Source organism: Haematobia irritans, chromosome 5 (assembly GCF_050003625.1).
Source record: "Haematobia irritans isolate KBUSLIRL chromosome 5, ASM5000362v1, whole genome shotgun sequence".
In the NCBI taxonomy this organism is placed as follows: Eukaryota; Metazoa; Arthropoda; class Insecta; order Diptera; family Muscidae; genus Haematobia; species Haematobia irritans.
Window position 1 is genome coordinate 97,672,455 of NC_134401.1, and position 18,281 is coordinate 97,690,735.

At 35.7% G+C, this 18,281-nt stretch overlaps 1 protein-coding gene across 1 annotated transcript; it reads left to right on the forward strand.

The window, feature by feature from the left end:
- Nucleotides 1–268: 268 nt before the first annotated feature.
- Nepl10 (Neprilysin-like 10) lies at nucleotides 269–2,311 on the forward strand. Its single transcript, XM_075311674.1, has one exon. It carries the CDS (start codon nucleotides 269–271, stop codon nucleotides 2,309–2,311), a length of 2,043 nt encoding a protein of 680 aa, XP_075167789.1.
- The last annotated feature ends 15,970 nt before the right edge of the window (nucleotides 2,312–18,281 follow it).

Sequence of the window (18,281 nt, forward strand, 5' to 3'; positions counted from 1 at the left end):
TTCTTCTTAATCTATGCGTATAACGTACTAATCCGAATTTCTATAAAAGAAATAAGAAAAGTATGAATTGCAAATTTTCAAGTGAGTGTGAGTGAATTATGTCGGACTTGTTTTCTGTTGGAGGGCCACTTATGGTTCAGTTCAGGTGTTTTAGAGTCGTTCTATGCCAATGATTTCACTTAGCCCAAGTGTTAGCATTTTAACCAAATTTAGTTACAAAACAACTTTGAGATTGATATAAAGTATACGAGAGCTGTGGGCTGCGACAATGAAATGCTGGGCAAGGTGGTCTCTAGTAGCATTTCTCTATTTAACCTTGCTAAAGTTCAATCAAAGTGATCGCGTTGATTTGATACGATGTGAAGATTCCGTAGAGTGTTTAGCCAATAAGGATAACCAAGTGATTGAAATGATAAAAGAGCATATGTATAATGGAACAAATCCTTGTGAGAATTTCTGGGATTATGCTTGTGGTTCGTGGACAGAAGCTCCCTATTATGATCATGTGGATACTTTGGAAGCTATGCAAAATCATTATGCTGATCAATTAATTATGCTGTTGGAGATGTTGCAAACATCTTCCACGGAGAAAAGTCATAAAACAATGGTGCAAAAGGTGTGGCGATATTTTCAGGCATGTCGTACCAGTGGCAAATATTATTTGGATATGGTCAAATATCTGGATGAATTGCCTATGGATCAAATATTTGGAGAACATTTCCATATAGCTCAGTTATATGAAAATTCGACAGAGTCTAGAGAGGACCACCAGCCCATGGATTGGTTATCTGCCCTGGCTTATTTAAGATCATTTGGATTCAATAGCATTTTCTTTTTGGAATCTATGGGCTTTGCTTCAAATGATTCTTGGAATTATGTGGTGGAAATACAAATTCCAATGAAAAAAAGAATTTTCTCCAGCAAATATAAGATACGGGAAATTCTAGAAGAATTTCAATTTGACAAATATTTCGCAGATTCAGAGGATTTATGGAGAATAGCAGAGGATGTTTATGCAATGGATAAGCAGATGGTTGAATTGTATGGTCATTATGAAGAATCAAGAAATAATAAAAGATATTTACGGTTAGAGGAACTCATAGCCAGGGAATCTGCTTTGGCATGGCAAAAATACTTCGATCTTCTCATAGGAAAGCAAGTCGATGGTCAACAAGTGATATTGGAAATTTCAGGAAAATTGGATTATTTTCTCAAACTCTCAGAAGAGTTGAGGGAAAAGGATACACGTCTGCTTACTTGGTATATAATTCTAAGTTTCTGCAAACATCTCATGGATATTCGACCCTTGATAACAGATCGTCAATGTTTACTACATACGAATGTAATGTTTCCTTTGGCCATGAATTATCTCTATGATCGTTTTCTCTATCAGCATCGCAAAGAAGATGAGGAGATCTTGGAAAATCTACTCGATCAAATAAAGTTACAGTTTTCTTTATATATTCAAGAGAATAAATTTAAACTAACTGCCAAAGAATTGGAATATCTTGAAGATAAATTATCAGCGATTAAATTACAAATTGGTAATCTCCCCTCGAGACTACCCCATTTAAATAATTTCTATGAACCTCTGGAATTGTCTTCAACGAATTTCTATGCCAATCATTTGCGTTTGCTAAAATTTCGTTTTCTTCAACAACACAAAGCCCTATGGAAATCTAAGCGTAATCGTTTACATCCTCACGATTACTATGTCTATGATGATATTAGCTCCCTACGTACTGCTCCTTATTTTATACATCCCCGTAATCTGCTTCTAATTCCCATGGCCTTTCTTCAGCTTCCTTTCTATAATTTCCAACAGAATCCTCTTTTTCACTACTCCCTAATTGGTTGGATTATGGCCCATGAGTTGTCACATGCCTTTGATTCTTATGGCTTAGCATTTGATGCAAATGGCCATTTTAACTCTCTGGGATATCAGATATCTCATAAACCGCGCTACCTAAAAACTATAGAATGCCTAAGTCAATCTCGACCCACTTTATCCCTTAACGAAAGAATGGCCGATCTAAATGGTATGCAATTAATATGGGATTTATATTCAAGAGAATTTCTGAAAAACTCCACTAGCGATGTGCTATCTACGGAGTTTTCCAAAGAGGAATTATTTTTTCTAAATTTTTCACAATTTTTCTGTGGTTCTTTACCTCCAACCACAGCTCATGATATGGATGATATTCGTGTTCGAGAAACTCTTATGAATCTAAGAGAATTTTTGCATATATTTCAATGTGATAAAAATACAGAATATACGCCCACTGATACCTGTGATATATGGAGGAAATAATAGAATAATAGTGAATAATTTATATATATTTATGTTTTAATAAAATTAAATAAATTAAAAGATTTGTTTTTCTAAAAATTTAAACCATGTGTATGTATTTGCGAAAATTCAGTGAAAACAATCCGATGAGAACCTAACCCAACGAGACAAAAAAGTATGTTTAATGGCTCTAGATCTGAAGCAAGGTTAGGTTAGGTTAGGTGGCAGCCCGATGTATCAGGCTCACTTAGACTATTCAGTCCATTGTGATACCATAGTGGTGAACTTCTCTCTTATCACTGAGTGCTGCCGATTCCATGTTAAGCTCAATGACAAGGGACCTCCTTTTTATATCCGAGTCCGAACGGCGTTCCACATTGCAGTGAAACCACTTAGAGAAGTTTTGAAACCCTCAGAAATGTCACCACCATTACTGAGGTGGGATAATCCACCGGTGAAAAACTTTTTGGTGTTCGGTCGAAGCAGGAATCGAACCCACGACCTTGTGTATGCAAGGCGGGCATGCTAACCATTGCACCACGGTGGCTCCCTAGATCTGAAGCAAGATCTGAACTGATTCGAAAAATGGTAATATCTGGTAAGATCTAAATAACATGGAATTTGATCTGATCAGACCAAAACAAGTGTATACGGCCGTAAGTTCGGCCAGGCCGAATCTTATGTACCCTCCACCACGGATTGCGTAGAAACTTCTACGAAAGACTGTCATCCACAATCGAATTACTTGGGTTGTGGTATCTTAAAACATCTTAACATCGTTTTCTAAATTGTGATTTAGTCCATACATGGTATATATTAGACAAAAAGTTATGTATAGTTAAGTCTACAAATAATTACGAATCGATATGGACTTTATGTACGTAGAGAGCCAGAATTGAAATATGGGGGTCGCTTATATGTGGGCTATATACAATTATGAACTTCATATGGACCAATTTTTGTGTGATTGGGGATAGATTTATGTGAGGGCCATATCTAACTATAGACCGATATGGACCTAGTTAGGCATGGTTGTTAACGACCATATACTAGCACAATGTAATAAAGTTCAACTCACTCGGATGAAATTTGCTCCTCCAAGAGGCTCCAAAACCAAATCTCGGGATCGGTTTATATGGGGCTATGTATGATTATGGACTGATATGGACCACTTTTGGCATGGTTGTTAAATATCATTTACTACCACCACGTACCAAATTTCAAGCAGATCGGATGAATTTTGCTTCTCCAAAAGGCACCGGAGGTCAAATCTGGGGATCGGTTTATATGGGAGCTATATATAATTATGGACTGATAGGAACCAATTCCTGCATGGTTGTTGGATACCATATACTAACATCACGTACCAAATTTCAACCGAACGGGAAGAATTTTGCTCTTCCAAGGGGCTCTGGAGGTCAAATCTGAGGATCGGTTTATATGGGGCCTATATATAATTATGGACCGATATCGACCAATTTTTGCATGGGAGTTTGAGGCCGTATATTAACACCACGTACCAAATTTCAACTAAATCAGATGAATTTTGGTCTTCCAAGAGGCTCCGGAGGTCAAATCTAGTGATCGGTTTATATGGGAGCTATATATAATTATGGACCGATGTGGACCAATTTTTGCACGGTTGTTAGAGACCATATACTAACATCACGTACCAAATTTCAGCCGGATCGGATGAAATTTGCTTCTCTTAGCGGCCTCGCAAGCCAAATCGGGGGATCGGTTTATATGGGGGCTATATATAATTATGGACCGATGTGGACCAATTTTTGCATGGTTGTTAGAGACCATATACTAACACAATGTACCAAATTTCAGCCGGATCGGATGAAATTTGCTTCTCTTAGAGGCCTCGCAAGCCAAATCGGGGGATCGGTTTATATGGGGGCTATATATAATTATGGACTGATGTGGACCAATTTTTGCATGGTTGTTAGAGACCATATACTAACACAATGTACCAAATTTCAGCCGGATCGGATGAAAATTGTTTCTCGTAGAGGCTCTGCAAACTAAACCGGGGGATCGGTTTATATGGGGGCTATATATAATTATGGACCGATGTGGGTCCATAGAGGACTCGCAAGCCAAATTTGGGGGTCCGTTTATATGGGGGCTATACGTAAAAGTGGACCGATATGGCCCATTTGCAATACCATCCGACCTACATCAATAACAACTACTTGTGCCGAATTTCAAGTCGATAGCTTGTTTCGTTCGGAAGTTAGCGTGATTTCAACAGACGGACGGACGGACGAACGGACGGACGGACGGACATGCTCAGATCGACTCAGAATTTCACCACGACCCAGAATATATATACTTTATGGGATCTTAGAGCAATATTTTGATGTGTTACAAACGGAATGACAAAGTTAATATACCCCCCATCCTATGGTGGAGGGTATAAAAATGAGACGCATCTAATCATATCTAAAATTGTAATTAAGTCGATAGCTTTAATTGCTATCGAAAAGGACTGTTTTTCATATGTTTGGGTGTATAAATTATATGTTTGGAACTCAAATTTTTAGCACCTTTTTTGTAAGTGCAAGCATATAATGTTCATAAACTACCATAACATGTTTAAGACATATATCTTAATATGTTAGAACATACTATGTTTGGGACATAAATTTTTTATACCCACCACCATAAAATGGTGGCGGGGGTATAATAAGTTTGTCATTCCGTTTGTAACACATCGAAATTTCGATTTCCGACTATATAAAGTATATATATTCTTGATCAGGGAGAAATTCTAAGACGATATAAGCATGTCTGTCTGTCTGTTGTAATCACGCTACAGATTTCAATAATGGCGCTATCGTCCTGAAATTTGGCAAATTTGTTTGCAGGCAGGTCAAGTTCGCAGATGGGCTATATCGGTCCAAGTTTTGATATAGTCCCCATATAAACCGACTTCCCGATTTGGGGTCTTGGGCTTATAAAAACTGTAGTTTTTATCCAATTTGCCTGAAATCGGAAATATATAGGTATTCTAGAACCATAGAGAGGTGTGCCGCAAAAGGGGTGTATCGGTCCATGTTTTGATATAGCCCCCATATAGACCGATCTCCCGATTTTATTTCTTGGGCTTCTAGAATCCGTAGTTTTAATCCAATTTACCTGAAATTTGAAATCTAGGGGTACTCAAGGACCCTAAAGACGTGTGTCGAAAATGGTGAGTAGCGGTCCATGTTTTGATATAGCCCCCATATATACCGATCTCCCGATCTAAGACCCCATAAAGTATATATATTCTGGATCGAGGAAAATTCGATTCAGATTCAAATTCAGGCATATGGGAATATAAACCTTTATATAGCTCTCAACAAATTTAAAGGATTTGAGATAGTATCGTTACGTTTTTATATTGAGGCGTATTCAATTACCCGATAATTAAAACACAGTTCTTTTCAAATAACGACAATCTACAATTTATTTGTTTAATTGATTGGTTTCACTTATTTGCTCTACGATGTGTACTGTATAAACTTTAGCTTACGACTGACTTGACTGCTCTCTCCGCTAGGGGTTTATATACCGAGATATGACGATTTCGAATGTTCTCGCTAATTGGCCTACAACTTTCGAGATTAAGCTACTACCTAGAAGATGTCGAACGGGCGACATCGCACATATTTATCGACATATGTTTATTGTCTCGGCGATCTAGAACTTTCTATGGGGCGTTATTGTACAGGTGATATGGCACACATACTTTTAGGCTTATTCTCATATTGGCTAGTGAATTCTACCATCTGATAGATGTCGTGCAGGCATAAGGGATTATGGTCATATTACCGATAATTATAACAGTAAAAGGTAAAGTAAAAAAGGTGTTACTTTTACCATGAACGATTGGAAAACTAAAAACACAAAAGATGTCTTGGAAAGTACTAGAAAATAAAGGAATGACTCTAACAAGTTATGATGTAATTTTATCGTTACAATTTGAAATTTAAATTAACGGAAACTAATTTAAATAAACTTAAATCTAGAAATATCAAATTCGTAACAATATATAACCCCATTTAAACCGATCCCCAGATTTGACCTCCGGAGCTCTTGGAGGAGCAAAATGCATCCGATCCGGTTGAAATTTGGTATGTGGTGAAATTTGGTACATTGCCGTATGTGGCCGCTAACAACCATGCCAAAGTTGGTCCATATCGATCTATAGTTATATATAGCCGATCCCCAAAAATAATCTACCAAAATTTTATTTATATAGAAAATTCGGCTAGTTTAATTTACAATTTATCTTCACCCACATACCATGCAATGGTACTAGACATAGCTATACGTAATCGATTAAATTCGGTTCGGTCGTACTTATTTGTTTAAATTTTAATGACTGTGGAAGTAACCTGCTACAAAAGGTTGAATTTATTTTTATACCCTCCACCATAGGATGGGGGTATATTAACTTTGTCATTCCGTTTGTAACACATCGAAATATTGCTCTAAGACCCCATAAAGTATATATATTCTGGGTCGTGGTGAAATTCTGAGTCGATCTAAGCATGTCCGTCCGTCCGTCCGTCTGTCCGTCCGTCCGTCTGTCCGTCCGTCCGTCTGTCCGTCTGTCCGGCTGTCCGGCTGTCCGTCCGTCTGTGGAAATCACGCTAACTTGCGAACGAAACAAGCTATCGACTTGAAACTTGGCACAAGTAGTTGTTATTGATGTAGGTCGGATGGTATTGAAAATGGGCCATATCGCACCACGTTTACGTATAGCCCCCATATAAACCGATCCCCAAATTTGGCTTGGGGAGCCTCCCGGAGCAGCAAAATTCATCCGATCCGGTTGAAATTTGGTACGTGGTCTTAGTATACGGTCTCTAACAACCATGCAAAAATTGGTCCATATCGGTCCATAATTATATATAGCCCCCATATAAACCGATCCCCAGATTTGACCTCCGGAGCCTCTTGGAGGGGCAAAATTCATCCGATCCGATTGAAATTTGGTACCTGATGTTACTATATGGTCTCTAACAACCATGCAAAAATTGGTCCATATCGGTCCATAATTATATATAGCCCCCATATAAACCGATCCCCAGATTTGACCTCCGGAGACTTTTGGAGGGGCAAAATTCATCCGATCCGGTTGAAATTTGGTACCTGATGTAAGTATACGGCCTCTAACAACCATGCAAAAATTGGTCCATATCGATCCATAATTATATATAGCTCCCATATAAACCGATCCCCAGATTTGACCACCGGAGCTTCTTGGAGGAGCAAAAGTCATCCGATACGGTTGAAATTTGGTACATTTTGTCAATATATGGCCTCTAACAGCCATGTAAAAAATGGTCCATATCGGTATTTAGTTATATATAGCCGATGACTTATTACACAAAAATTGGTCCATATCGCCAAAAATAATCTACCAAAACTTTATTTCCATAGAAAATTTGGTCAAATTTTATTACTATAGAAAGTTTTGTCAAAATTTCATTTCTATAGAAAGTTTTGTCAAAAGTTTATTTCTATACAAATGTTTGTCAAAATTTTATTTCCATAGAAAATTTTGTCAAAATTTTATTTCTATAGAAAATTTTGTAATCTACCAAAACTTTATTTCCATAGAAAATTTTGTCAAATTTTATTACTATAGAAAGTTTTGTTAAAATTTCATTTCTATAGAAAGTTTTGTCAAAAGTTTATTTCTATAGAAATGTTTGTCAAAATTTTATTTCTATAGAAAATTTTGTAAAAAATTTATTTCTGTAGAAAATTTTGTCAACATTTTATTTCTATACAAAATTTTGTCAAAATTTCATTTCTGTACAAAATTTTATCAACATTTTATTTCTATAGAAATTTTTGTCAAAATTGTATTGCTATAGAAAATTTTGTCAACATTTTACTTCCATAGAAAATTTTGTCAACATTTTATTTCTATAGAAAATTTTGTCAAGTTTTTATTTCTATAGAAAATTTTGTCAAATTTTTATTTCTATAGAAAATTTTGTCAAAATTTTATTTCTATAGAAAATTTTGTCAAGGTTTCATTTCTATAGAAAATTTTGTCAAAATTTTATTTCTATAGAAAATTTTGTCAAACTAGATTATATACGTATTTAATCGGCCTTTTTTTGTTTAATATATACCCCGTATGGGCTAACTTACAATTTAGAAGACAGTGCTAAAAAGTTTTACGATGCCTTGCCATCGGCAAGTGTTATCGCAATCCAAGTAATTCGATTGTGGATGACAGCCTTTAGTAGAAGTTCCTACGCAATCCATGGTGGAGGGTACATAAGATTCGGCCTGGCCGAACTTACGGCCGTATATACTTGTTTTTTTTACGTTTTTCTGCCCAAAGTTAAAAATTCCATTGTAATTTTATTATAAAACATATATGTAGTAACATTTTTATCCTGTTGTGAAAATGAGAATATCCAAAAACTTCGGATATCTTACAATTGTGAATCACTGATAAACTTTTGCTATTGTTGGAATTTTTTCTATGACCAATTGACTTTTTGCTTTCAAGGTTTTTTGTTAGTATTGTTTTCAAAAAAAAAAAAAACAAAAATTTATATGTCCGTTATATTTAAAGCTTTAGTGGATAAATGAGCTTTCCACATAGGCGGATAATGCACTACAAGTTGAAGCACCAATTTAAAACCTGAAATACCGTTACATTATCCACACTACCTTGCCATAAATAATGTAAGAATTGCCCATTTGATATTGCCGGCAAACAAAAACGATTTCAGAGCAAAAGTTCTCTCATTGTTGATATAGTCGAGTAAAGCTTTCATTGCATGCTGTTTAATACACACGCACATACACTTGCACATATACTCGAACTCTCATTTTATGATGTGGGTGAGTGTATGTATGGAGAAAAAAAAAACAAACATTCGCAACAGTTTTCACTTGAAACACTTTAGTCTAGTCAACCAAAGAGCTCAGATGTGTGTAACGGTGACTTTCGGCTTTGTAAAGAAATACTCACGCGTCGTTTAAGAAATTGCAAAACCTTTGCCCTTCTTGTGGGTCTGTCAGTCAAATCAATGGACACGCATCGTAAGCAACAAGTTCAAGATTTTAGACAAAACAGAAACACTTCAAGCGGTAGCGGCGAGAGTTATATTTTTGGCGCAATTTTTTGACATTGACCGTGAATATTGCCGGTTGAATTAAATTTCGGTGGTCAACAAACAATAATAATAATAAGAAAGAAAAAACATCAAACAAAAAATATATTTAATTAAATAATAAAAGCATATTTATCACAAAGGCTTTGAGTGCAATAAAAAAGAAAATTTAAGAACTATTAAGGCATCATACATTATACAATTTTTGTGCAAATCTATTTAATTAACAAAAAAGCCAAAAGTAAAGTTCCTAAAGGTAAATTTACATAAAGCCCCTTTAAATAAATAAATCAAATTTAATCAAATTTCCTTTAATAAATATTTAATAGAAATAAATATTAATAATTAAATAGATGACTTGAAAAGGTCAATTATGCAAAGCTAATAATGACCATTTGTTTAATGATTTAATGCAATCGAATTTTGTTTAGTGTTAGTGATATCAATCTTCGATGTGTGAGTGTGTGTGTGTGTGTGTGTATGAATGGGTGACATATTTTGCAAAGAATAAAAAGAAAATATTCTACAACTAGAAAGAAATGTAAAAATTGTTTTTAATTTTCAATGACATGTGCCATATATCATTTCATGCCCCTCAAATTGAACTAGCAAGTTACACGCAACCTGAGGAAATATAAATCAACACATCGAACATAAATTGTATGAAGCATGACTTGTGTTGCATAGGTGAGTACGCTACCGTTTGTTATACCCTCCACCATAGGATGGGGGTATATTAACTTTGTCATTCCGTTTGTAACACATCGAAATATTGCTCTAAGACCCCATAAAGTATATATATTCTGGATCGAGGTGCATGTCCGTCCGTCCGTCTGTTGAAATCACGCTAACTTCCGAACGAAACAAGCTATCGACTTGAAACTTGGCACAAGTAGTTGTTGTTGATGTAGGTCGGATGGTATTGCAAATGGGCCATATCGGTCCACTTTTACGTATAGCCCCCATATAAACGGACCCCCAAAGTTGGCTTTCCGATCCTCTAACAGAAGCAAGTTTCATCTGATCCGCCTGAAATTTGGTACAGGGTGTTAGTATACGGTCTCTAACAACCATGCAAAAATTGGTCCACATCGGTCTATAATTATATATAGCCCCTATATAAACCGATTCCCAGATTTGGCTTGCGAGCCTCTAAGAGATGCAAATTTCATCCGATCCGGCTGAAATTTGGTACATTGTCTAGGTACACCCAGAGAAGGAATATGATCACCTCAAACATGTTTTAAGAGCAACATGTTATTTTTGGGTGGTGACCATGTAACATGGTTTTCGCAACCATGTTATTTTCTCGGAAATCATGTATCTGATTTCGGCAAGCAGGTTATATTTGACGATAAAATAACATTTTAGTGAGAAACATGTTACATGGTCACCATACAAAAATAACATTTTGCTCTTGAAACATGTTTGAGGTGATCATATTCCTTCTCTGCGTGTATGTGGTCTCTTACAACTACGCAGAAATTTTGTCCAAATCGGTCCATGATTATATATACCCCCCATATAAACCGATCCCCCGATTTGGCTTGCGGAGCCTCTAAGAGAAGCAAATTTCATCCGATCCGGCTGAAATTTGCGACATGATGCAAAAATTGGTCCACATCGGTCAATAATTATGTATAGCCCCCATATAAACCTATCCCCAGATTTGGCTTGCGGAGCCTCTAAGAGAAGCAAATTTCATCCGATCTGGCTGAAATTTGGTACATTGCGTAAGTATGTGGTCTCTAACATCTACGCAAAAATTGGTCCACATCGGTCCATAATTATATATAGCCCCCATATAAACCGATTCCCCTATTTGGCTTGCGGAGCCTCTAAGAGAAGCAAATTTCATCCTATCCGACTGAAATTTGGTACGTGGTGTTAGTTTATGGTCTCTAACAACCATGCAGGAAATGGTCCATATCGGTCCATAGTTATATGTAGCCCCCATATAAACCGATCCCCAGATTTGACCTCCGAAACGCCTTGGAAGAGCAAAATTCACCCGATCCGGTTGAAATTTGCCAAAACCATGCCAAAATTGGTACATATCGGTCTATAGTTATATATAGCCCATCCCCAAAAATAATCTTCCAAAATTTTATTTATATAGAAAATTTATCAAAATTTTCTTACTATAGAAAATTTTGTCAAAATTTTATTTCTATAGAAAATTTTGTCAAAATTTTATTTCTATAGAATATTTTGTCAAAATTTTATTTCTATAGAAAATTTTGTCAAAATTTTATTTCTATAGAAAAATTTGTCAAAATTTTATTTCTATAGAAAATTTTGTCAAAATTTTATTTCTATAGAATATTTTGTCAAAATTTTATTTCTATAGAAAATTTCGTCAAAATGTTATTTCTATAGAAAATTTTGTCAAACTGAATTATATACTCGTACGCAGGGCTGTGGAGCCGGAGTCTTGGAGCCGGAGTCTTGGAGTCGGAGTCTGAAGATTTTGCTGGAGTCGGAGTCGGAGTCGTAAAAATTTTGCTCGACTCCGACTCCGGCTAAACCAAATTTTTTAAAACACTTCACACTTTTGTAACTAAGCAAGTTTTTACGCAAATTAGTTTCCATTGTGTTATTCATTCGATCAATGTACAGCATGATTGTAAATGAAAATCAACTTCCAATTACGGCTATCTTTTTATGTTTCCTAGAATGTTATTTTATTTCTATTGATAATTTTATTTCTATAAAAATTTAAGTCAAAATTTTATTTCTATAGAAAAGTTTGCCAAAATTTTTGATAATTTTATTTCTATAAAAATTTAAGTCAAAATTTTATTTCTATAGAAAAGTTTGCCAAAATTTTGTAGTAATAGATTTTTTTATTAGAAAATTTGGTCAACATTTTGTGGTAATAGATTTTTTTTAATAGAAAATTTGTTCAAAATTATATTTCTAAAAAAAATTTTGTCAAATTTTATTTCCATAGAAAATTTAGTAAAATTTTTTTTTCTGTAGAATATTTTGCAGAATTTTATTTACTACACAAAAAAATGTTTAAAATTGTAGTTTTATTGATAATTTTTTCAAAATTTTATTTCTATAAGAAAAAATTGTCAAATTTTAATTCTGTAGCAAATTTTCTCAAAATTTTTTTCTTACTGATGTTCACTGATACTCACTGCTATAAAAAATGTATTCAAAATGTTGTTACTATAGAAATATTTTTTTCTATATAAAATTTAGTCAAAATTTTATTTCTATAGAAAATTTAGTCAAAATTTTGTTTCTATAGAATATTTTGCAAAATTTTATTTCTATAGAAAATTTTGCAAAATTTTGTTTGCTACACATTTTTTTTTAAATTGTATTTCTATTGATAATTTTTTCAAACTTTTATTTCTATAAAAAAAAATTTGCCAAATTTTATTTCTATAAACATTTTATACAAAATTTTATTTCTACATATTTGCTCAAAATTTGATTTCTTTAGAAAATTTTGCCAAAATTTTATTTCTATAGAAAATTTAGTCAAAATTTTGTTTCTGTAGAAAATTTTGCAAAATTTTATTTCTATATAAAATTTTGCAATATTTTTCCAAAATTTTATGCTCACTGATACTCACTGCTAAGTCGAAAACTTGTAGAAATGACTAAAATTTTCAAATTTTTCAATGAATGAATCATAAATGCATTTTTGCGAAATTGTCTAAACAATTACAAATATTTCCCAAATATTGCCCGAGATTTTGTAAAAGTCTGATTTGGGATTTTATCAAAATGTCGATCTAAATACAAAGTTGTGCAGAGTATATTATAATCGGCCCGCCCGACTTTGGACCTTCCTTGCATTTTTATTTTTTGTTAAAGTTGTGTTACGTCCCATAACGTTAGATTTAAATTTTAGGTACATAGATTTTGTAGAAGTATATACAATTTTGTCTAAATCGATTCAGATTCAAATTCATGCATATGGGAATATAAACCTTTATATAGCTCGCAACAAATTTATCAATAATTTCGGTCCACAAATACATATACTGTTGGTATCTTCTCATATTATGATGGGTATTTATATCATTATTTTTTTTATAAAACATTGCCCTAAAATTGAAATATAGAGTTCAATTGGCATCTAATGTGAAATTAAGACCTTTTTTTGCACACATAAATAAATACGATACTTTATATCGATCCACTTACGGTACCCCCACAATAGAACTACAAATTATTGGTATTAAAATGAGATTTAGTCATATTACCCGGAGTCGGAGTCGAGCTGATGAAAAATGCTGGAGTCGGAGTCGAGCGAAATTGGCTCGACTCCACAGCCCTGCTCGTACGTACGGCCTTTTTATACCATAAACCACATAGTGGTCAGCGTATAATAACTTTGATCTGTGCCTACCAGAAATATTGGTTTTAGACCCCAAAAAATATATACCGATCAACTCAGAATCACCTCCTGAGTCGATCTAGCCCTTGGTGTCCGTCTGTCCATGTATTTGTTGTTCGCAGGATTCCGGTCGCAATTGTTAACCGATTTTGATGAAATTTGGTACAGAGTGTACCAAGGACGAACGCTATTGAATTTGGTAGAAAAAGAACCAAATTTAGATATAGCTTCCATATATATGTTTCGCCCAATTTCGACAGATAGGGTCAGATTTCGTTCATTTACTAACCGAACGGCGTCAAAATTGAGACACAGTAATCCAATTGGCCACCCTTTAAGTGTGCCAAATTTCATCGAAATCGGTTCAGATTTAGACTAACTAATTGACCGATTTCCTCTTTTTATACCCTGCGCCACACTGTGGAACAGGGTATTATAAGTTAGTGAAGATAGACAAATGGTGTCTATGGCAATAAAGCTCAGGGTGGGTCGCTGAATCGATCTAGCCATGTTCGTCTATCCGTCCGTCCGTCCGTCTGTCTGTGAACACATTTTTGTGATCAAAGTCTATGTCGCAGTTTAAGCCCAATCGCCTTCAAATTTGGTACAAGTTCCCGTTTTGGGTCAGAATAGAACCCTATTGATTTTGGTTCAGATCTAGATATATATCTTTCGCCCGATATGCACTTATATGGACCCAGAAGCCAGAGTTTTACCCTGATATGCTTGAAATTTTGCACAAACATAACACTTGGTCGTATAGTCAAGTGTGTAAAATTTGATTGAAATCGGTTCAGATTTAGATATAGCTCCCACCAATATCTTTCGCCCGATATGGACTTATATGGTCCCAGAAGCCAGAGTTTTACCCGAATTTGCTTAAAATTTTGCACCAGGAGAACAATAAGTACTATAGTCAGGTGTGCCAAATTTGATTGAGATCGGTTCAGATTGAGATATAGCTCTCATATACATCTTTCGCCCGATATAGACTTATATGGCCCCAGAAGCCAGAGTTTCAGCCTAATTTGGTTGAAATTTTGCACTAGGAGTTCAATTAGTAGTGTAGTCAAGAGTGCTCCATTTTATTGAAATCGGTTCAGACTTAGATATAGCTCACATATATATCTTTCGCCCGATTTTTCGTCATATGACCACAGAGTTCAAAGTTGTAGTCCGATTTTCGTGAAATTATGAATTATGATTTTCCAATTTGGACAAAAATGACCAAAATACCCACATTTTCTTATAAAATCGCCACTGCTAAGTCGAAAACTTGTAAAAGTGACTCCGATTTTCCTTTATTTCTAATACATATCTATCGACCGATAAATAACAAATACACTTTTGCGAAGTTGCCTCAAAATTGGTTCAGATTAAAAATGTTTCCCATATTTATACCCTTCAGCACTACTGTGGTACAGGGTATAATAAGTTTGTGCATTTGTATGTAACGCCAAGAAGGAGTAATCATAAACCAACCTTTTAGTATACGGATTGGTTTAGAATTAAATTCTGAGTCGATTTAGCGATGTCCGTCTGTCTGTCTGTCTGTTGGTGTATTTTTCTGTGCAAAGTACAGCTCGCAGTTTTAGTCCGATTGTCCTAAAATTCGGTATAGGGTCCTGTTTCGGCTCAAAGACGATCACTATTGATTTTGAAAAAAATCGGTTCAGATTTAGATGTAGCTGCCATATATATTTTTCACCGATCTGGTCATAATTGACGTGTATATCAATCGATCTTCCTCAAATTCCGTACATCCGAATATTTTATGAGTCTCGAAAAACTTGCAAACTATCAGCCAAATCGGTTCACATTTGGATATATCTCCCATATATAGCTTTCGCCCGATTTACACTCATATCACCACAGAGGCCAATTTTTAACACCGATTTAGTTGAAATTTTTGCACAGTGAGTAGAATTAGCATTGTAGCTATGCGTGCCAAATTTGGTTGATATCGGTTCAGATTTAGATATAGCTCCCATATATATATATGTTTTTCTGATTTCGACAAAACTGGCCAAAATACCAACATTTTCCTTGTTAAATCGCCACTGTTTTGTCGAAAAGTTGTAAAAATGACTCTAATTTTCCTAAACTTCTAATACATATATATCGAGCGATAAATCATAAAAAAACTTTTGCGAAGTTTCCTTAAAATTGCTTCAGATTTAAATGTTTCCCATATTTTTTATACCCTCCACCATAGGATGGGGGTATATTAACTTTGTCATTCCGTTTGTAACACATCGAAATATTGCTCTAAGACCCCATAAAGTATATATATATTCTGGGTCGTGGTGAAATTCTGAGTCGATCTGAGCATGTCCGTCCGTCCGTCCGTCTGTTGAAATCACGCTAGCTTCCGAACGAAACAAGCTATCGACTTGAAACTTGGCACAAGTAGTTGTTATTGATGTAGGTCGGATGGTATTGCAAATGGGCCATATCGATCCACTTTTACGTATAGCCCCCATATAAACGGACCCCCAAATTTGGCTTACGAGGCCCCTATGGACCCACATCGGTCCATAATTATATATAGCCCCCATATAAACCGATCCCCCGATTTGGTTTGCAGAGCCTCTACGAGAAACAATTTTCATCCGATATGGCTGAAATTTGGTACATGGTGTTAGCATATGATCTCTAACAATCATGCAAAAATTGGTCCATATCGGTCCATAATTATATATAGCCCCCATATAAACCGATCCCCCGATTTGGCTTGCGGAGCCTCTAAGATCAGCAAATTTTATCCGATCCGCCTGAAATTTGGTACATGGTGTTAGTATATGTTCTCTAACAACCATGCACAAATTGGTTCACATCGGTCCGTAATTATATATAGCCCCCATATAAACCGATCCCCCGATTTGGCTTGCAGAGCCTCTAAGAGAAGCAAATTTCATCCGATCCGGCTAAAATTTGGTACATGGTGTTAGTATATGGTCTCTAACAACCATGCAAAAATTGGTCCATATCGGTCCATAATTATATATAGCCCCCATATAAACCGATCCCCCGATTTGGCTTGCAGAGCCTCTAAGAGAAACAATTTACATCCGATCCGGCTGAAATTTGGTACATGGTGTTAGTATATGGTCTCTAACAACCATGCAAAAATTGGTCTATATCGGTCCATAATTATATATAGCCCCCATATAAACCGATCCCCAGATTTGACCTCCGGAGCACCTTGGAAGAGCAAGATTCTTCCCATTCGGTTGAAATTTGGTACGTGATGTTAGTATATGGTGTCCAACAACCATGCATGAATTGGTTCATATCAGTCCATAATTATATATAGCCCCCATATAAACCGATCCCCAGATTTGACCTCTGGGCCTTGTGGAGAAGCAAAATTCATCCGATCTGGTTGAAATTTGGTATGTGGTGGTAGTATATGATATTTAACAACCATGCCAAAAGTGATCCCTATCAGTCCATAATCATATATAGCCCCCATATAAACCGATCCCGAGATTTGGTTTTGGAGCCTCTTGGAGGAGTAAATTTCCTCCGAGTCAGTTGCAATTTGGTACATTGTGCTAGTATATGGCCGTTAACAACCATGCCTAAGTAGGTCCATATTTGTCTATAGTTATATATAGTCCTCAAGTTCATAATTGTATATAGCCCCCATATAAGCGACCTCCATATACGATCCCCATACGTACCGTGCAAAAGTCCATATCGATTCGTAATTATTTGTAGACTTACATACCTTTTTGTCTAATATTTTTGTCTATTGTCTAATAATGCGATTGTGACCAAGTTTCGCACTCAGTTTACTTTATTGGACATTAAACCAACCACACGAATGCGTACAGTGCGTACAGAAGAGAATATTGCGTCTGTTTCTGAGAGTGTTGCTGAAGACCGTGAAATGTCGATTCGTCGCCGTTCGCAGCAATTGGGTTTGTGTTATTCGACCACATGGAAGATTTTACGCAAAGATCTTGGTGTAAAACCGTATAAAATACAGCTCGTGCAAGAACTGAAGCCGAACGATCTGCCACAACGTCGAATTTTCAGTGAATGGGCCCTAGAAAAGTTGGCAGAAAATCCGCTTTTTTATCGACAAATTTTGTTCAGCGATGAGGCTCATTTCTGGTTGAATGGCTACGTAAATAAGCAAAATTGCCGCATTTGGAGTGAAGAGCAACCAGAAGCCGTTCAAGAACTGCCCATGCATCCCGAAAAATGCACTGTTTGGTGCGGTTTGTACGCTGGTGGAATCATTGGACCGTATTTTTTCAAAGATGCTGTTGGACGCAACGTTACGGTGAATGGCGATCGCTATCGTTCGATGCTAACAAACTTTTTGTTGCCAAAAATGGAAGAACTGAACTTGGTTGACATGTGGTTTCAACAAGATGGCGCTACATGCCACACAGCTCGCGATTCTATGGCCATTTGGAGGGAAAACTTCGGAGAACAATTCATCTCAAGAAATGGACCGGTAAGTTGGCCACCAAGA